At 32.7% G+C, this 20795-nt stretch overlaps 1 protein-coding gene across 4 annotated transcripts; it reads left to right on the forward strand.

Annotated features, from left to right (window-relative positions):
* Positions 1-845: 845 nt before the first annotated feature.
* On the forward strand, positions 846-17882 carry LOC107417183 (uncharacterized). Of its 4 annotated transcripts, none has more exons than XM_016025774.4 (19): positions 851-1323; positions 3077-3151; positions 3346-3496; positions 3712-3780; positions 4431-4603; positions 5055-5192; positions 6184-6309; positions 8752-8850; positions 9969-10089; positions 10258-10321; positions 11264-11318; positions 11394-11518; positions 14373-14446; positions 15180-15229; positions 15874-15960; positions 16506-16556; positions 16641-16724; positions 17254-17304; positions 17550-17882. In XM_016025774.4, the coding sequence occupies exons 1-19, from the start codon at positions 970-972 to the stop codon at positions 17631-17633; spliced, it is 2031 nt and encodes a 676-aa protein (XP_015881260.1). In that variant the 5' UTR covers positions 851-969; the 3' UTR covers positions 17634-17882. The 4 variants fall into 4 exon arrangements, 3 of the variants coding, with proteins under 3 accessions (XP_048327415.1, XP_015881260.1, XP_024928459.2); XM_025072691.3 differs by having other exon boundaries at positions 1184-1323; positions 3077-3146; XM_048471458.2 differs by lacking the exon at positions 8752-8850 and having other exon boundaries at positions 846-1323.
* The last annotated feature ends 2913 nt before the right edge of the window (positions 17883-20795 follow it).

A 20795-nucleotide genomic window follows, 5' to 3' on the forward strand; every position in this document is an offset into this window, starting at 1 on the left:
TAATATTTGGATTAATTAAAATTTAATACATCAGATTTGAAAATTAAACTAGCATCTCTAATAAGTGTAAATAATATTATTTCATGAAGTGTGAATGAAATAATAGGAAGGTAGATAATAATTTTTTGAAACCTAAAGTAGATTGATGATATTTTTAAAACTAAAAAAATTAAATTATAATTAATTCAAACCTAAGAGAAGATGGATGAAATTAACCTTTTAACACTCAAAAAGCCAAAGGTAAGTTAACCATCAATACATTTTTTTAATTGTTAAAACAAACCGATAAAAATTAACAATAACTAATGAGTCTTTTTTGATAGATTTAAAAAATTAAAAGAAGACAAATGATATTTTTTAAATTTATAGAGTCTAAATGAAATAATATAAAATTAAAAAGGTGTAAATAGAACTTTTTTATTACAAGTATATTGTAATTTGTATGACATAATTTTTGTTTCTACTTTTACAATTGTGGTTCATTAGACGGTCAGAAGTGATTTCAAAATTTTTAATTTCTTTAAACTATACCAAACAAATTCATTGTAGAATAGTAAAAAATTATTATTTTAATATGTTGTGAGATTCGCGTCACTCGTATACATATATATGTATTTATAGATTTATAAGAAGGGGATGTAGCGAGTCTGCAGCAAAATAAAGAAAATTTAATTATAGAAAAGAGGTTCATACACAATGTTTAAATTATTATAAAAATGATATAAATTTGATAATTATAAATATTGTATTTTTACAGATTTTATTCATAAATTTTTTATTATGTTACACATTGCAGAAATATAAATCCGCATTTTCCCTCCCAGTAAATAGGCCATTCCCACCCTGAGCTAATATATAGCCATATATATTGGAGACATATGATATATTTGGGGTTTAACCCATGGAACGTTAAAACCCTAGTACTAGGAGAAAGCAGCAGTATCTCACGGAACTTAGATTCTGCAGGTAATGGCGGGTCCGTTGATCCGCTCCCTCTGGTCCTCCGCGCTCAAATCTGTTTCATCTTCCTCCTCTTCCACACCGTCCATCGGTCTCAAACCTCACTTACTAGTCTCACGCGCCACCGCACTTTCACGAGCATTCTCAGCCGCACCGGCCACTGCGGCGTCGGCAGCCACCTCTCCGAACAGCTCGTTGGACCCTAGCCGGCTGCGAAATGTGGCGGTGATCGCGCACGTCGACCATGGGAAGACCACACTGATGGACCGACTGCTTCGCCAGTGTGGCGCGGACATCCCTCATGAGCGCGCCATGGACTCTATCAGTCTTGAGCGCGAACGCGGCATCACTATAGCCTCCAAGGTCAGTTATTTCATTGAGCTGTGTTTGCCAAGAAAATTGAACGGATAGGGACTTCAATTAGAAATTTGTGATGTTAAATTCTATGATGTATTTGTACATTCGTAGTTGCTATTTTGGCAGCTATTTATTTTATTTTATTTGTATAAGAGACAACCTTTCATTAGGAAATCAATTCGAAAGGTAAAGGAGATGATAAGAAATTCCCAATAATAATAATAATAATAATAATAATAATAAATAAAAAACAAAAACTAGTAACATTAAGACAATCGCATAGACTTATAACGCATAAACCACCAGTGACATCTTTTGAATTTGGAACAAATCAAAGAAAAAAGAAAATCTTTTAAAGCATATTATCTGTAGAGGCCCACAAAGCTGCTAAGTATTTAGTTTTCACAAAATGATCTTCACTTCTTATCACTCTGTCTTCAAAGATTCTGTTATTTGGAAATCATGTGTTCCTTGCGTTGTGAAAATCTATTTTTTGGCTGGTTTTTCATAGAAAGTAAAGTAGCTGTGAAGTACTTGGTATGTTTTGTATAAAGAGGGAGCAGAAACTGTAGATCATTTATTTCTCCAACGTAAAGTTACATATGGATTAGATTGCTAAAAGAAGCCGGGTTTGTTGCGTGTTTCCTAAATTTTGTGGGTCATTGATGGTGGAAAAACTATTTGGTTTTCGTATTAATAACTTGGCCCAGGTGATGTGGAAGTCAGTTGTTTTATCTTTCTTGTGGGTAATATTGACGGCTATTATTAATTGGGTGTACTGTATACTTAATAGGGTTAGCTTGAAAATTGATTTTCTGGAAACAATTGTCGGATTGAGTGAAATATCCTAATTTGAGTTATGACATATCCTAGTAATGAATGTCGTTTAGTTGATTTTAGCTGTGCAAAAATGGTGGTGAGAAGGCAGTCATGTATATGAATTATAACTTTTGAATATGTAGACTAAGGTTTTAGGTGTTAGGTTCTTGATCTTTAACAAATAGAAGAAGTTATCAACTGCGGCTAACATTCTCTGATTTCATCTTTATATGACTATTTCAGTCTATTTTGAAATTGATGCCAAGTTGGTGAAGCCTCATTGCCTGATGAACTGTCAATCATAAGTTATATTTTATCATATTTATTTATTATTATTATTATTTTTTTTTCGTGAAACATGGATATATAATTCTTCCAATATGGTGAAACGAATGGCTTCATCATCCAAAAGAAAAAAAGGGAAAAAGAAAATAACATAATTCGTTTGTATATTTTTACTTATTACGTAAAACTAATATTTGTGCTTATCTTGAAGCCCAGCAGTTCCTCATGTTCCTATTTGATTTTTGGTAAAATATTTCTTTACATGCATACAGCTGTTAAAATGATATAGACCGAGTAGAAAGGAATGGAGAGAATAGAATGGTGAAATGATATATAAGGGTGTCCGAGTTTGCTTTAATGTTTGTGCATTTTATGCTTTATCCAATCTGTTTTTGAGTTTATTGCCTCTCTTTTGTAATCAGACCTCTCTGTCCTCCTCCCCACCTACTGGGCTCAGTTTTTACACAAAAAAAGAAAATAAAACAAAATAATTTATAATAAAAAGGAAAGAGGAAAGGTAACTGACTAACTAATTATATAGGAAAGACTCAATTTTACTGTTGCTCAGATGGAAGTCACAGAACCACCTTTATCTTTTGCTTCTCCCCCCCTCCCAAAATAACATCTTCCTTTATCGCTGGTTAATTATTTGCAGGTTACATCCATTTCGTGGAAGCAAAATGAGCTAAACATGGTTGATACACCTGGACATGCTGATTTTGGAGGTGAAGTAAGTCTCTGCTATGACTTTTTGGAGCATAGAGCTTTAGGGCCTCTAAGTAACTTAAAGCTCAATATGGAAACCACATTTTTGGTTTTTTTTCCCTTTTCTTTTTTAAATAATAAATTTCTATTTTGGATATGCTTTAAAATTTTCAAAAATTGTGTATAATTAAACCCTATCTTTTGGTTATTGCTTTGTAGGTTGAGCGGGTTGTTGGTATGGTTGAGGGAGCTATTTTAGTTGTTGATGCTGGTGAGGGTCCACTTGCACAAACTAAGTTTGTACTGGCAAAAGCCTTAAAGTATGGCCTGCGTCCTATTCTGCTTCTGAACAAAGTAGACCGGCCTGCAGGTACTTGTGTGTATCTAATATTCATGTAAAGAATGAGGGGGGTGGGGAGAACTCATTCAATTACTTGATCATTACTATTGTTGGGTTTGATATACATTGTTGGACCCATTTCCTACCGGCTTAAACTTTTGGGTTTAAGTGGCAAATTTACAATAATTGCGCTTTTTCTTTGTTCATTGTGCTCAGTCATGTTTTCTTGGTTATCATTCATGCAGTTTCCGAGGAGACGTGTAATGAAGTTGAGAGTCTAGTATTTGATCTCTTTGCAAACGTTGGTGCTACAGGTATGTTAATTTTAAATGCTAGAAATGGATTCAGTGTTTCACCTACTTTTCCTGTGACTTTTACTTGCCTGATAAGTTGAACAAAAGCCTTAACTAATAATATTTACATAAAGTCATAGTTCATAGGGATAGACCTAGGTTGAAGATCCTTGCTTAGATTTGCGCTTAAGCTTTTAAGTGTACACCCACGATCATTTTGTGGGTCTTTGAATGAAGGAGGTTGTTTAATGGTACAAACTGACTCTTATGAACAAAATTTTGCATAGCTTACTAAGATAGTGACCATGGAATGTGCTGTACATAAAAATGGTGTATATATCATATTAAACATCCAGATGTTAGTTGGGACAGGGCTAAACTAACTATGGGCATCTAATTACATTGAAAATTTACTAGAAAGTCATAGTCACTTAAGTTCGTATTCTTGTCTGTAGGTCCTTATCCATTGTGTGTGCCAGTTAGACCCACGTTTTTGACCCAATTGGAATATCAAGGAACTTTTCCCATTAGCATTCAGTGTTCTATAAATTATGAAGTCCAATTTACTGTACTTGGTGGCCAGTATATTATTCTATTTGCAAATATCTTGTCTAATCATGTCTCCTAAATTAATATTCCTCTTCTGATTATATTTTTATTTTTCCTTTTAGAGGAGCAGTTAGACTTCCCTGTTTTATATGCTTCTGCCAAAGAAGGATGGGCTTCAACCACCTTTACTAAAGATCCACCAGCTGATGTTAGAGATATGTCTCAGTTACTTGACGCTATTATAAGACATGTTCCTCCACCAACTGTCGATCTTGATGCACCTTTTCAAATGATGGTTGGTAGTTATATGTTTTTTCTTAAAGTGTATTTGTGTGCTTACAAATTTTTTATGTGTGTGCTGTCTGTAAATTATGTTTTGATAATATATCATGTTAATCTAATTTTTGTTATCTCATTCACATTCCATCTACCATTATCTATAAAGCATTATATACGAAGACTCCACTTACACTTATTTGTATAAGCTAAATGCTGGTTGTATTGTCTCTATCAATTTCTGAACTATAGTTAATTGTAAAAATCCTGGATAGAATGAGTGAGTTCCTCTAAAATTTCTATTTGTAATTCAATGCTTCAGAAATCATCATCATCTTTCATCATATAAGCATGCAATATCAGTGTAAATTATTCTCTGCAATCATGATGAGTGCTTGGCATATTTTTTCTTTTTATGATGTTGTTTATCTGTTCGTTCTTGATCATCCAGTTTTGATATTGCTCTTCAGGTCTCCATGATGGAACGGGACTTTTATCTTGGGCGAATATTGACTGGACGTATTTCTTCCGGTGTCATCCGTGCTGGTGATAAAGTCCATGGCATTCGTAAAAAAGATTCTGGGATGGAGAAAATTGAAGAAGGAAAGGTCTGTATAGTTTCCTGAATTATTATTGGCAAACATGTTTCTTTAATTATTGAAATGAGGTTTAATCATATGGACTGGAACATAGAATTTGTCATTAAATCCATGTCTGAATCCTATTTCTAAACTACTTTTTGAAAATCTATAATATAATCAATCAGTTTGAAATATTTTAAAAGTAGTGTCCAATCTAGTACACTTGACTTGTTCAAAATATCCATCTTAACTACTGGTGGCCTATGAAACCTTCTTTTGCATTTTGTTAACCTGGATAATGGAAGCATATGTCTTCAGATTAACTGGAAATTGTCTCATATATGAAAACAATCCTTTGCATTAGTAGTCTTGGAAACTCACAGGTAGAATGTGGAGAAATTTAAACTTGAGATTATTTCATTTCAATGTTTTTCATTTTCGGATGTCTGAAATTCTTATGTAGATGAAATGGCATAGTCTTATGTTTGAACAAGCCCAAGCAATGATGTAAAAAAGCCTCTGTTGTTTTCACCTTCATCTATCAAATATGTTACATGCAACATAAGGAGCAATCTTTATTGAGATGTTGTTACTTCTCTAGAGGGTGTTGCTTCTGCTTTAAGGAAAGATTTAAGATTGTTCCGTAATTATTCAATCAGACAAATCAATCCTGGTTAGGCAAATATGAAAACTTTATATCCTGAACTTTAGCTAGATTTCATTTGTGCCCTAGTATGCAAAATCAACATATAGCTCCCTGATTATTTTTCTGATCAGTTAGTGCATTTTTTAGAATAGCTAGATTTCATTTGTGCCCTAATATGCAAAATCAACATATAGCTCCCTGATTATTTTTCTGATCAGTATTCAACATGACCTCAAATTTGTATGAGACTCTGATATTGAATTTTCTGAGTTCAACGTGAATTTCAAGATTTTCAGAATTTTGTTTCTTAAAAATTCTTCCAACTGCTGTGCTAGCATTGGATGAGACAACTTACTAATATTTGTCTTTTAGGTTACAAAATTGATGAAGAAGAAGGGTACAAATATGGTTCTAATTGAAAGTGCTGGAGCAGGTGACATTATATCAATGGCTGGGTTGACAAGTCCATCTATAGGCCACACAGTTGCAAATGTTGAGGTAATAATGCAATTTAATATTCTTTCATGTAGTTGATATCATCCTTAACTAAATTCTTTTCTCTCTCTCGTATACTTGCTCATCTGTATGGTCTCACTTAAAACAAACAATGTTTCTAATATTTTCTTTTGTTTCCATTTTACTATTTGAATTTTTGAATACTGTAAGAAACACATGCATAATACTCTATCTGCTCTACCTCCAACAGAAGACTGGGGAGGTTCCACAATTGAACTTTTGCTCTAAGGTTATTCACCTCCTTCCCACCAGGGATGTCTTTTGATCTAGAGGTCAATTGTATTTGTTCTAAAGTTCTCTTTTACTCCACTACAAGGTAGTATGAAAAAATTTAAAAAACCCTTTCTATAGGAGTTGTTTTCACAATTCCAAAAGAATTCTATGCAGTCCCATACACTACCATTTAAATATACAAAACATAATAAAATTACTTTATACACTATTCTTGATACTTAACATACCAACAATTCGTATAGCCTCAAAATCTAGTCAAAATCACGTCTTTTTCACCATAACCAGAGACAAAACCTAATGAACTGAAAGCTACTAACAGACTAAAAGTTAAACCAACGTTTCACTCCATGATTTCTGTGACTCACTCAACCAAGCCGGAATTTTGACTCTAGCATCCACTTTAGCAGCCTTTCAGTCTTGTACTTTTTGTATTTCATTTTTTGAGAATGTATTTTTTTGGAGTGGTTCAGTCGTAAACCTCTGAACAACTTTGAATATTTTCAATTGTGAACTTCTAAACATCTTTAACGTTGTTCATTTATGTTTTTCCCAATTATTTTTGGTGCTTTAAGAATATATATATATTTTTTTTGAGTGTTCGTTCGGTTGTAACCTTCTGAATAACTTTGAATATGTTCAGCTGCGTACTTCTGAACAGATTTAAATTTATTCAGTCTTGTACTTCAGAGTTTTTTAAATATATATTTTTTGGGTTGTTCGGTCAACTTTGGTACAGATTTGAAGATGTTTAGTTTTAAATACTCTTAAACATTTTCACCAAACCGAACATTTTCCAGTAGTAAGTGATTCAACTATTCAACAAAATAGTTACAAATGTGTTTTTAAATGACAAAAAAATAAGTAAATAATAAGAAATATAAAAAATAAAAATTACAAAACAAAATATTCAACTTATATTACAAAACTAAACATACATCATGTGTACTTTATGTAATTGGTTCCACCTGCCAACTTATATTATAAGTTGAAACTGCTTTTCAACTTGCTTCCTTGGATAGAGATGCACGAACAAATCAAGTTGCTGACTATCTTGGAAATTTTATCTGGATATTTTAAATATTTTGGTCAGTTAATATAATTTTGCATTCTAGTACCAGTTTAATTAGAAAATTATGTCTGCCACTACTCTTTTTTTTTTTTTTTTTTTTTCCCTGTTTATTGTTTATTTTGGCTAAGAATTTATTATTACCTTTTATGAATATCTTTCTGGAATACTGCTTAACAGTCCTTTGGAAAAATTTATTATTACGTTTTATGAAAATCTTTCTGGAATACTGCTTAACAGTCCTTTGGAAAATGGCCATTACATTTTGATTCGATGCCATTTTTAGCCTTAATCCAAACTGACTTGGTATATCTACATCTATAACTTTTTGCCACTAAATGCCTTTAGAACCATGTTTTCTTTTAGTATCTTTGATGCATGAAATCAGTCCACTTTCACCATATCGGCCTTCATCGACTCTAACCATTTCATGAGACCTAGTGGTGCCTAATGCTAAGTGTGACAATTGGGATCTCAAAGGAGAAAGGTGCGATCAAAACAAAAGGAGAAGAAAAAAATCATGAAAGTGCAAGAGACAAGATGATAGTGGAACTTACACAGATACTCTTCTGCACCACAAGGCGCGCCCCCCCCCCCCCCCCCCCCCCCCCCACAAAACACTATCTTCTTCCAGTAGGTGGAGATCTTAGGCGTAGACTATGTTGCTTATACTCAGGTTCAGTGTTTGGTGTGGCTGTGTGGGTATATTTCAAGTGTCAGATTTATTTGTTTTTGCAAAGTTTTCGACCCTGGGGTGTCCATAGCCGTACCTCATGCGTATCCAACTGTTGCACATGGATATGCTGATATAAAGATTTGAGTCTGAGTAAAATAAATGACATGAATAGGGGCATACTATAAAATTTGTTCTGATGAGGAACACATATCTTTGCATCATAGACACATGCTTTCTGACTCTAAATGTGATATGATCTGCTCCTCATGTGAAGGTGGTCATTGTAAAATTTTCTCTTATTAACATTTAGTTATTTAAATGTGACCACGTTTTCTCTTGCTGAGATGTATATTGAACCTCATATGTTTCTTAAATGTTGTGAATTTTGGTGCTGTAAAATTTATTGTCCAAAAATTATTTCTGTTCCAATTGCTTGCTTTCATGTAAGGTCACAACTGCATTGCCAACCATTGAATTGGATCCTCCAACTATTTCCATGACTTTTGGTGTCAATGACTCTCCATTAGCTGGTCGTGATGGTAGCCATGTAAGTCATACAGTTTTTCTTTCTTGTAACCAGTAACGCATGATTGCATGTTTGCTATACTAATTTTTATTGAGTTGCCACTTTCTGTAGAAACCATCATAAAAGTATCATCTAATCATTACAAAGTACAAATATTCTTTTTTTGTTTACAAACAATCATAAATTGAAATTTAATTTAACAGTTGATTTATAGATTATTTAAATTAAAATTCAAACTTAAATGGGCCACTTCTGGATTATTCTTTATTTAAATACTACTAGTACTCTCAGAAGTTTTTGATGGTAAATACTTTATATTATTCTTGTAGACTATATTTACTTGATCTCTATGATACGTTTATGCATATCTTTCCAAATAATATATATTAAAAGGCCTGATGTCAAAACACTAATACTCACTCACTCTCTCTCTTTTCCCTAAATATATGTAAAGGATTTATAATCAATTTTTGAGAGTCAAAGCATGGTTCATCTCATCCTTTCTGAAAATTTCTGATTTTTTTTCTTTCTTTGCCGCATATATTTTCAAAAATTGGAGGGAGAAGCAAATTTCTTGAGCTTTGGTCAGATTCTTTGGATTATATATGTTTTATCTGTACTATAGTCGCCAAAATAGTGACTAGCTTTTTGAGTATAATGTGTTTAGAACTCCATTAGGCTCTAAACTAGCTGCATATCTAAGCCTTGAGGTTTTGCTAGGAATAAGAAGTAGCTTTTAGATCAGCATTAAATGACTTGAATAATTTATTAATCATGCTAATGTAGTTAAAAATATTTGTTCCCTTATTCCATTCTCTTCCATACAGACTAAAATGGTACCGCAGAAGGTTAAGATTTTCAAATTCCTCATAAAATATTATCGTAGCCTTCAAGGCAAATTACAACATAACAAATAATATTTCCGGTGTGCTATGCCTAAATCAGTTGAGGTTTGCCCAATTTCTTTGCGTAGATAATAGTTTGTGGGGCATGCTTGTAACTTGGAACCAGTCAATTTGCTGTTTACCTTGAATATTTCTTTCTTAAGCCAAGTGTTTAATATAAAAAGCATGTTTCACTGTCTTTGTAATTATATATTTCCCTACACGAGCTAACAGCTAGTGCTGATATAACTATAGCTCACCGGAGGAAAAATTGGTGATCGGCTGATGGCTGAAGCTGAAACAAATCTTGCCATTAATGTTCTCCCAGGATTATCAGAGTCGTATGAAGTTCAGGGGAGGGGAGAACTTCAACTAGGTTAGACATCTGAAACTTGATGTTCTGTTTTGTTCCTGAAAAAGTAAATCTTATAGAAATAGATATATTTTGGTTTTTTATTGCAATATGTATCCCCTTGCATCTCTACTTTGCATTGGCAATCAAGTTTAAACATCTAATGAATATGGTTTTCATGGTATAAAACAGGTATCTTGATTGAGAATATGAGACGTGAAGGCTTTGAACTGTCTGTCTCACCACCTAAAGTCATGTGAGCTAAGGGATATTTATATTAACACACTGGTTCTGATGATAGATTTGTGGTATGATATGAAGATGCATCTATATATAATTCCAAAGCAAAGGCTAAAATATGAGTGTCATGAAGACAGAGTGATACCAAAATTGATATCTAGAATTTAGAACTATAGCATTTAAACATTTAAAAAAAAAAAAAAAAAAAAAGAGAAAAAAAAAAAGAGAGCATTTTGGCATCCTATACACATCTAAATGCATAAATATTTATTATTTCATGAAGAATAGGTGAGATAGGTTCATATTCCTTTCAAAATATATTATGGTATGCATATTGACTCATTATCTTTGAACAAACCTTTGATTACTATGCTGCACTATCTTCTTCTTTTCATTTTTTTTTCTTGTCCCTCTCTCTTATGGTTAATGTTGTTTGTTTTACTCTCTCTCTCTCTCTCTCTCTCTCTTTTTCTCAAAGGTCTCGAGTTGATTAACCTTTTTTCTGTGATGTGAAGTTGTTTGGACATCCTCTTTTGTACGTTATGAGCTCTCTTATATGTTGCAAACATTCTCAACGTAGCTTTATGATTGTTCTATGCTGAAAAGGAATCCATCTGATGAGAGCAACTATAGATAGACTGATTAGCTTCCTTTGCATTTGGAATATTCCCCTTATCCTTTCAATTGTAACTTGCTTATGAAGAATAAAGGCTAATTACAGTTTAGGCCTTATGAATTAGTTGACTATCTTCGCTCTAGAAATGCTACGTCTATTTGTTAGTATCCCTCCGATGGTAAGATATGAATAGATTCTTCTTTAGGATGAGAATCCCAACAGTTGTTTTGAGGTAAGATGACCTTTAAGGGTCAAGAATTTGTTGCTAAATCCTGGATATTTTATATGTTGTTTTAAATTATTCATTTCAACAGCTAGAACAATATTTCTCTATTGAATCAGGTACAAGATTGATGACAGTGTAAAGCTTGAACCAATTGAAGAGGTTACTATTGAGGTAATCTTGCAAATATAAAAACTGTATTAGTTTTGTCCTATTACAGTTTATGGCACTTTAAGGTGTTATTTTCAGATAAATGAAGAGCATGTGGGATTAGTTATGGAAGCCCTATCTCATAGGCGAGCTGAGGTTATTGACATGGGTCCTGTTCCAGGAAATGTTGGTAGGACTAAACTGTCTTTAACGTGCCCATCAAGGTCAGTTTATGCTCTTGCTTTGGTTCTAAATTGTATTTATAGTCCTTTGGGTTATTCATGAGGATGTTATGAATTATAGAATGTCACTGGTCAAGCTTCTCATGTGGTTTACATGCTTTGTGCTCAATTTCATAGTTATACAATGCCTTGACGAGTCAATACTTCTTCTTCATTAAAATCATATATCTCTTGGAGAATTTCTGTCTCTTGCTCTCTCCAAATTTCTTTTCCAATTATTACTTATGCCTAATGTGAAATTTGTGTGCTTGTCCAAATTTTGTTTAGATTGTGAGGCCATCAAAAGTTATTCATTCTTTGAATATCTCCTCATTGCTACTTTTGTCAGTTGACAGAAGAAGCCCAACTCTCTTCGTTTTTCAAACATTATCATCCATCTGAAATGGACAACTTTTAAAATTAAACAGGCAGCTTTAGTACGGCATGTAAAACATGAGAAGAGCCTTCATGATTGGCCTGGTTATCTTGAATGCACCTAGTTATACTGTTCTCTATATGGTCCTTGTTTTGTTTTGGTAGTTTTCTTTTGAGCAGAGGTGTTCTTGATTCTTTCACACTTAGGCTTAGTCTGGATGTCAGAAAAACTGAAGGATAAAAAAGATTGAGAGGGCAAAGAGCATGAAAGAAAATAAAATAAAATTGAAATTGTCTGTTATGTTTGTTATTCAAATATTTGAGGAAAAAAGAACAGAGGAGATAGAAGTTTGATTGAAGACAAAAGAAGAGAAAAGAGAGGAAGGGTGGGCTGGGGAGTGCGGGAGCAGTGGCACACACTTTTCTTCGTCCTTAAACTCACTTTCCTCACCAAAAGTTTGGGATAATGTAAATCCCTGTTACATAGTAGTTTTCCTTCAGTTTTTCCTTTGTATTTTGTTTTCCTTGCCTTTTTTCTTTTAGCCAAAGACTAGAAATTAAAGTCCTCTCCTCCCCCCCCCTCCCCCCCCCCCCCCCCCTCTCTCTCTCTCTCTCTCTCTCTCTCTCGCTCGCTCTATATATATATATATATATATATTTCATAGTCCTCACTGAAATCTCAGCTCTAAAGATAGCCTTATTGTCTCAGATTCATACCCATAACTTTGTCATGTTGTGTGTGTACCTTATCTTGCGGTGAGATGTCTATGCATGCAGACTGTAACCAATCTTCTTTTTCTCCATTAAGTTCATTACTTTCAGAAAGAGTTCTTTGTTTTACTGGATGAAAATCAAGGAGCTCCAGTGATTTGAAACATGTCAATTTTACTAGGAAAGCAATACAGGACAGTTAAATTACTTCACCTTTCTGCATGAATTTGTGCTAGCTTTTATTAAAAAATTTCTGCTGGTGGCTGTAATAAGTTTTCATTTAATGTTGAATGAGGATTTAAAAGCATTTGATAAAGCCTATCTATTTTTACCCTGTATGAAGCACACAACTTGCTGAAGATGGGAGAGAATGCAAGGTTTTTCTTGATTCTCTCCAACAATGCAGTGTAGCAAATAGATGAGAATGGATAGCCTAGAAATGAAAGGCGGCAGAGCTACAATTAAACAGGTTGTATGCATCACCAAATTGCAGCCACTAGCTAGTTTCCTATAGAATCATATTGCAACCATGATTACACCAGCCACTAACATGTATCATTTTGCTAAAATTGTGAATTGTGCGTTGTAAGATACACATAAATGGTCAAAACAGAAATTATATATAACATATGTTGATATACAAATATGCATAAATAAATATTTAATTTAGTTTTTTAAAAAATATATATATAATATTTAAATAATTTATGATTGACATAATAAAAAAAAGGTTTTTATTTGACTCTTATAAGGAGAAACAACACAAAAATTATTTGATTTTTCATGAATACTATTTTCATTAAACTATATATTTAGAAAGAATTAAAAAAAAAAAAATTACTAGGAATGATTAACAGGAATCAGGAAGAGAAAGTTATGATTGGAAAACGGTGTGTTTCATCAGTTGGACTTATCCATTTATCATTTGCTTTGTTTTTTTGTTATTTTGTTTCTTTTAAACACACTGTTTCATTAATAGGCACTTAGGGTTTAGCTTGTTCTTCCTTATGCGCAATCTGCACCTTCAAGCCACCTTTCATATCAGAACAGAGGAGCAATTCCTTCTCTTATTTTGCTAAAATTTGTCTGTTTAATACAAATTATGTAGGTTTGGGCCACTTTGATTTTGTATCTACATCATATTAATGAAAAATTCTTTAACGGAAAGGTGAATTGAAGAATCAAACTTAAAATTCACAATGCCGAATAGAACTATTCAGCTAATTTCTGATTCAGATATACAATCTGATTTTATTTGCTTTTGATTTGATCTAACACATTTGGTTCAAGTCATGAATCATACGTTTTTGATAATGTTTGTTTTATGCATCATTAGTCCCTAATAATATTCTGGAAACCCCACATATCTATCTCATTATCAATTATAATCCAAAATTCTATTTTTGAAAAAAAGAAAAAAAATCCCAAACTCAGACAGATATCAACCTTCATATCAGTTTGATTTATCCTTCCGATGCAATTTTATTAACTATATTACATATTTCAACCATACCAAACCAAGTTTGAGTGTCATTGACCTGTAAAAACTCCATTCTGTAAAACCCACCCTACTAAATCCCTTGTCAATTATCATCCAAAAGTAACAAGAAAAGAACATGGTATTCATTTTACTGTTCTGTGGTACTTTATATCCAGGATGGTAAGTTCTGTTAATCATATAAGATTGTTGGGTGTTTTTAACACAGATACAATTCCCTCCCCCCCCAAGTTACCTTCCCATGAGAATTAATTTTTTTGTTGTATGCTTCAGGGGCCTGGTTGGTTACAGGAGTGTATTTAGCAGTGACACACGTGGAACTGGATTCATGCATCGTGCTTTCTTAAGTATGGATCAATATTCCCTTCCCATAAGTCACGTTCTGGGCTGACCTTGTACTTTTTTGTTGTTGGATGACTTAGTTGTTCAATAGGTCCAATGTTGCTTCTGTTATTGTCTTTGGTTGATATGGGTCAAGTTAGTCACAGTGGGAAAATGGGATCTGAATTTCTATTTTTTGAAGATTCTGGTCACTGGGTTTTAAAGTTAAGTCAATCATTTACATCCTGCCAAACAGCAAATAAGTTTGGCCTATTACAGTATATTATCGTTGCCCCTATTCTGAGTATCTATATGCTAGATATATTCAATGCACATGGAATTATATCTAATATTAACAAATTGAATTTTATCTTTTTGGATTTGTTTATAGAATTGTGATACCTGCTCTGGTTCATAATTGCTACACGTTAGACCAATTCTCCATTTTAAGTGGTTGAATGACTCATGAGTGAGAATGAATTTGTCTGCTCATACACCCCAGTATTAATGACTCATGAGTGAGAATGAATTTGTCTGGTCGTACACCTCAGTATTTTATATAATTTCTAGACCCATATACTTGTTCTACCAAGGTTCTTATCCTTTGTTAATTGAAGTATGTCCATTTGCTCAGTTAGTTTTATCTTATCCATATACTTGTTCGACCGAGGTTCTTATCCTTAGTTAATTGAAGCATGTTCATTTGCTCTGTTAGTTTTGTCTTAAAGCAATTTTTCATACATATTTGTTTTTTCACAGCTTATGAGAAATATCGAGGCCCCCTTGGAAATGTCAGGAAGGGAGTTTTAGTAAGATCCTTGCTCCTTTATTTTTTCGTTACAAATTAGTATCATTATTATTAGTATTTATTTATTTTTTGGAAGAGTGACCATCTATCTGAAAAGATACAAATGGAACAACTGAAAATACTAACAAAGAAAAGTATAATGATGGTAAAAGCCTAAAATTTCCAAGTGGTCCTCCAAACCTAGTTATCCGAAAGAAACTGAAGACCAAAATTATGCCAGTAAATGAATTCTAATTACTCTTTGCCCTTATTTATGTTGGGCGGGTTGCTCTTACACCGGTTCTTGTGGAACATTTATATCTTCCACTCAACAGTATTTGTCAAGGAAGCTCATTTTATGTCATGAATATACCTTCTCTCTCTCAATCTTTCTTCCCCCAACCCCACCCCTTCTCTCTCTCTCTCTCTCTCTCTCACACACACACACACACACTAAACAAGACTCAAACTTTCTTGTGAACTTTCTTGAATTAAATCAGTTTCACTTATAATTTTTTCTTGATGTACAATCAGTTTATCCAAGGTGCTTATTCATTTAGTTGACTTATCGATTTTGTGATTTATATACTGAAGTAATTTTTTTAATATTGTACCTATGTTAGACTACTGTTTCTTACATGATATTTTGTTTGCTTAAACTAACAGGTATCAATGGGCTATGGTACAATCACTGCTCATGCACTAATGAGTTTAGAAGCTCGTGGAACTCTTTTTGTGACTCCTGGAATGGAGGTTGTTACATATATTATCGGTTCTTAGCTATATCTGTTTTTGTGCATCCTATTTCGCCTTAGTTGTTGCAGATATGATAAATTGAGGTTCCCTATATTTCATTGTTACTATAAGATACTGAGTATTCTTCTAGATGCTCAATATGGTTTAGCCTTGTTGCCCCTCTCTCTCTCTCTCTCTCTCTCACTAGGAGTAGTTTCTTTTTACTAGATACTGGTTGATGTAAAAGAACTGTTTGCTGAAATTCCATCTTTGTCCACTCCATATGCTAGTTGCTGATTGGTAGTTTCAAATATGTGGTCCAGTGCTTTAGTCACCAGCAGGCTAGCTAGATCACTCTGCATTTTTCTTGCACAGGAATGTAGCGAGAAGAAGGGAGAATCAACTAGAATAAGATGATACAAGCTGATTGTTTAGATTTATAACAAGATTAAGATTAACTGATTATCTAAATCAAGGAATTTTGAGCCTCAAGTTCCTTAATATATCTCATTTCTTTGTTATGATTAAAATCGTGTATTTGTTTGTTGTTACTTGGCATGCAGACATATGATGGCATGATTGTTGGTGAGCATTCACGGGACACAGATCTAGATGTAAGGAAGGAGATTTTGTGCTTTACGTGTTATGGATTGTGTTCTTGTTAGGTGACTGAGCTTGCTAGGATTTTCTTGTTACAGATCAATCCAGTAAGGACTAAAGAACTTACTAATGTCCGTGCTGCTTGCAAGGATGAGAATGTGAAACTGTCTCCTCCTCGACTTGTATGTATTCATCCGTACTTTCCTGTTGATTAATTATTATTATTATTATTTTTTTCCAGTTCTATCAACAGGCTGCTATATGTGTCATCTAACCATTCATGTAGGTGGGAAATGTTTCATAGCCTTGCATAAAAAACATGATTCGGACTACAATGGACTAGTGTTAAATATGTGCATAACCAGGGTTGGGACTTGGAACTTGTTGTGAACCAAAAATAGACTTGAGATTTATTATTTGTGAGAATTTACTTGTAGGGCTTCTTGAGCAGTAAGCATATTAGCATGGAGAAGATCCTAGTTTTGACAAGAGTTTTGAGTTACTTGTATAATCTCTTTATGGATTCTAGCCATTATATTGTCTTCATGGATAGTCCCATCTCTTTGTACCATAGGTTAAAAAAAAAAGGTAGTCCATCTCTTAAATTATCTAACCCGAAATTTAGGGGGGCAAGTAAATGGTAAAAGATTACGGTTTGACTTTGCATTGCATGTGTAGCGGTAACCAATATCTGTATTCGTTTGGGTGCAGATGACTCTGGAAGAAGCCATAGGTTATGTTGCTTCGGATGAGCTTATTGAGGTAAACGCCAGAAATTGATTTCCCCACTTTCTTTTTCTAACTTTCGATATTAATATGCAATGCCTCATTCTTTTACTTCAGTAGTAGTTTATATGCAAGTTTTTTTGGATTAAAATAAAAACCTTCTGAATTTTTTTTTATGAACATTATTAGTGCAAATGGCTTCCCGATTAGCTTCCGACGTATTATATCTGGTTTTCAATCCTGTTATGCATTAATGGGATTGTCTTGTATTATATGTACAGGTTACACCAAAGGCTATTCGGTTGAGGAAGAAATATTTGGATGTTAACAAACGTAAAAGCATGAGTAAAAGGGCCAAGGAGTGAAACCTGTTTTTAATAAAGTTTTGTAGCCTTATAGATATCCTGATTGCAACAAAATTTTGATTTATCATTGTAATATTAGTTTATTAGTCCACCTTCAATTGGTGATATTTCGCAAAAGGCAAACGAAATATATATTCTTTAACAAATTTATTGAGAAACAATAATGTCAATGAAAAATAAAATATTGTTGTAACAATGTAATGTTAAAAAGCACGAAAAATTCTTATGCGCAATTGTCGCACCACTTTACCAATCCTTGTACGCAAATGATGTACCTTTTACACGAAAAATTCTTTTACGCAATTGTTGGGCCACTTAACAGGTCTTGTCGCAATTTTTGTACCCACTTACTTAGAGCTATAAGTCACTAAAAGACAGCCAAACAAAAAAAAAAAAAAAAACAAAAACAAAAAAAATTACTTACAGAAATAAGTAACTAAAAACAGAGGGGAGGAAAAAAAAAAAAAAAATTCTCACTAAAAGACAAGCATGCAACATTTTTATTTGAAGAATCCACTCCTTGTATTAGTGATTAGATCACTACAATTTTTACATTGAAAGCATAGACAAGTTTTCACCTCTAGATTTATTAAAATAGACTATCTTCTAATTTGGCACATTTTCAGATTTGTTGTGTATTATGTATTTGTTATAATTATCAGTGAGTTAAAAAGAAACATTTTTTTATGGATATTCAATGTTTCCTGCAAACTTCTCGAGTTGATAACATTTTACCTACAAACAATGAAACTTTTCACCTTGCGAACGGTAAAAATTCTTATAATGCCTCTATACTCTTTCTTCTTTTATTTCTTATTTTTATCCAATTCTGTGTTTTTTACAAATAAATTTGACGAAATTGACTATGTACAAATCATATAACTTCGTTTAGAGATTGTTCTATTGTATGTTTTATTTTATTTCTTTGTAATGTATATAATTCCTTCGGTAAAAATGCATAGCTAATAAATGCTTAATTTCATCCAATATGAAACAACCCTCACCCAAATATGGACTAGGATCATGAATTAACCTGACTGATTCCTTAGAATCATTCACCAACCTTCCACCAAAAAAACATGCATCAATGCAAAAGGCAAGCCCTTCTTTAATAGCAAGCAACTCCTAACACAAAAGAGAATAGAGATGATTAAAAGGTTTTGCTAATGCTCCCAAATTTCCACCAAAAAAACCTGCATCAATGCAAAAGCCAAGCCCTTCTTTAGTAGCACGCAACTCCTTACACAAAGGAGAATAGAGATGATTAGAAGGTTTTGCTACTGCTCCCATAACCTGCACTTGGTTGTCGTACACTGCACCCACTCCTACCACACCATGCGAAGAAGAGACAACACCATCAACATTTATCCAACCATCGGAGGACGGCCACTGGTCCAAAGCAATTCTCACTGGTCTGTCTATAGTTACTGCATCAGCAGCTTGAAAAGCTTGATGAAGATTAGCCACAAACTCCTTTAATCCCGCATAAGTTCGCATTGGAAACCCAACAAAAAAAACTGTAACACCTCAAATTTTTTAAATTTTTATTTCTTATTTTTCAACAAATTTTTATGGTTCTTAATTATTTTTAATCCTCTTAGAAAAGTTTCTAAAGAAAAATTGCCGTGAAATTTTCTACTTTTGGGTTTACAAAAGTTTATTTGAGAGAAAAATGTATTGATGTAATTTAGTATAATATATGTACATATGCCCAACTATTTTATTTAAAGAAATAAAAATTATTTTTAATTTTTAAAATCCTAGGAATTTCCATGTCATACATATATATATTTAGTCCGGGAAATAATTGTTTTCATTAAGGGCAATTTTGAAAAACAAAAGTTATGAAAGAGACCTAAAATTGGTTAAATTGGCACACAAGGATATTTTGTGATTTGAACTTTTAAAATCATTATAAATAAACCCTCAATAACTCAATTTTATCTTTTTATTTTTAATCTCAATTGAAATTACAATTCTACCCTTCACTATGTTGGTGGTCCATAAAAGTCCAGCACCACCTTTTGGAAGCTCATTTTTCTCATGTTTTTTCTCCATTGCAACCGAGACGTCCTTCCTCACTTCTCTAAATTTTTCTCTCATTTTCTTTCCCAAATAAGTTGAAGCATTTCTCAAAAACCTTTCATCTTATGTCTTTTCTTTCCTTGTTCATCCAACCTGGCCACCAACACTTGATAATCTTCTATTTTTGCATGTTTTCCAAACCCAAAAATATTTTGCTCTTCACTTTCTTTTAAGAAGCACAGCGAGAGCTTCTTTTATACTTATCAACAATTTTTCTTCTTCAATTTCATTTGGATTTTGGCTTGAAGTTTTCTTATGTTATGGATATTTAGTTTTGAAATATAGATTTTTGTTACAAGCATGAGAATTTCTGAGTTACCTAACAATACATTTTTAGTTACTACGCGAAAATGAAAATCTATGACACCAATTACTCGATGCTACGACAAAAAAGTTCTGCAAAAAGAAAGTCACGACGTTGAAGATAAAGCATCAGTTAAAATGCCAGAAATATACGACGTATTCATAAAACGCTGAAGATGAAGCATCGCTTAATAACAAAAAAAAAAAAAAAAAAATTGCTTTTCTTCGGCGTCACTGGATAGATGACTAAAAACGTTAGCCAACTCTTTTATGAACAAAACATTGGTAAAAATTGTTAATATTGGGTGAAATTTTTGTAAAAAAAAGCATCAACTATTATAATTTTATTTTGTAATTTATACTTATTTTATTTAATTTTAGAAGTACGAAGAAGAACAACTATATTAAAGAAGAAGCACATAACATTATTTTATTTTATTTTTAATAAAAAGCTTAGCACGACACTTTTATAAGCAAAAATGTCGGCTTATATATGTAATTTTAACACTATCTTACACTTTATATTTTTTATAAATGTATCTAAATATTGAATATATTAATTAGCAACACACAGTTGAATAATTAATCTACTTAAAATTTAATTTACTTGATTTTAAATTTAAAATTCTTTATTTTAAATTTATCAAAATGAGATAATATAATTATTTTCAATTTAATACATAATAGGCGACGCTTTGATATTTCCCACAAAAAAAAATTTTTGAAGCTCTTTAATTTAACAAACAAGTTAGTTAATATTACAAAAATTAATTA

The sequence above is a fragment of the Ziziphus jujuba genome, chromosome 4, assembly GCF_031755915.1.
Source record: "Ziziphus jujuba cultivar Dongzao chromosome 4, ASM3175591v1".
Lineage (NCBI taxonomy): Eukaryota > Viridiplantae > Streptophyta > Magnoliopsida > Rosales > Rhamnaceae > Ziziphus > Ziziphus jujuba.

Coding starts and splice junctions, on each gene's coding strand:
- LOC107417183 (XM_016025774.4), top strand. CDS start 970: ATGGCGGGTCCGTTGATCCGCTCCCTCTGGTCCTCCGCGCTCAAATCT. Junction 11,519..14,372: donor TCTTTAACGTGCCCATCAAG/GTCAGTTTATGC, acceptor TGTATGCTTCAG/GGGCCTGGTTGGTTACAGGA. Junction 16,725..17,253: donor AACTGTCTCCTCCTCGACTT/GTATGTATTCAT, acceptor GTTTGGGTGCAG/ATGACTCTGGAAGAAGCCAT.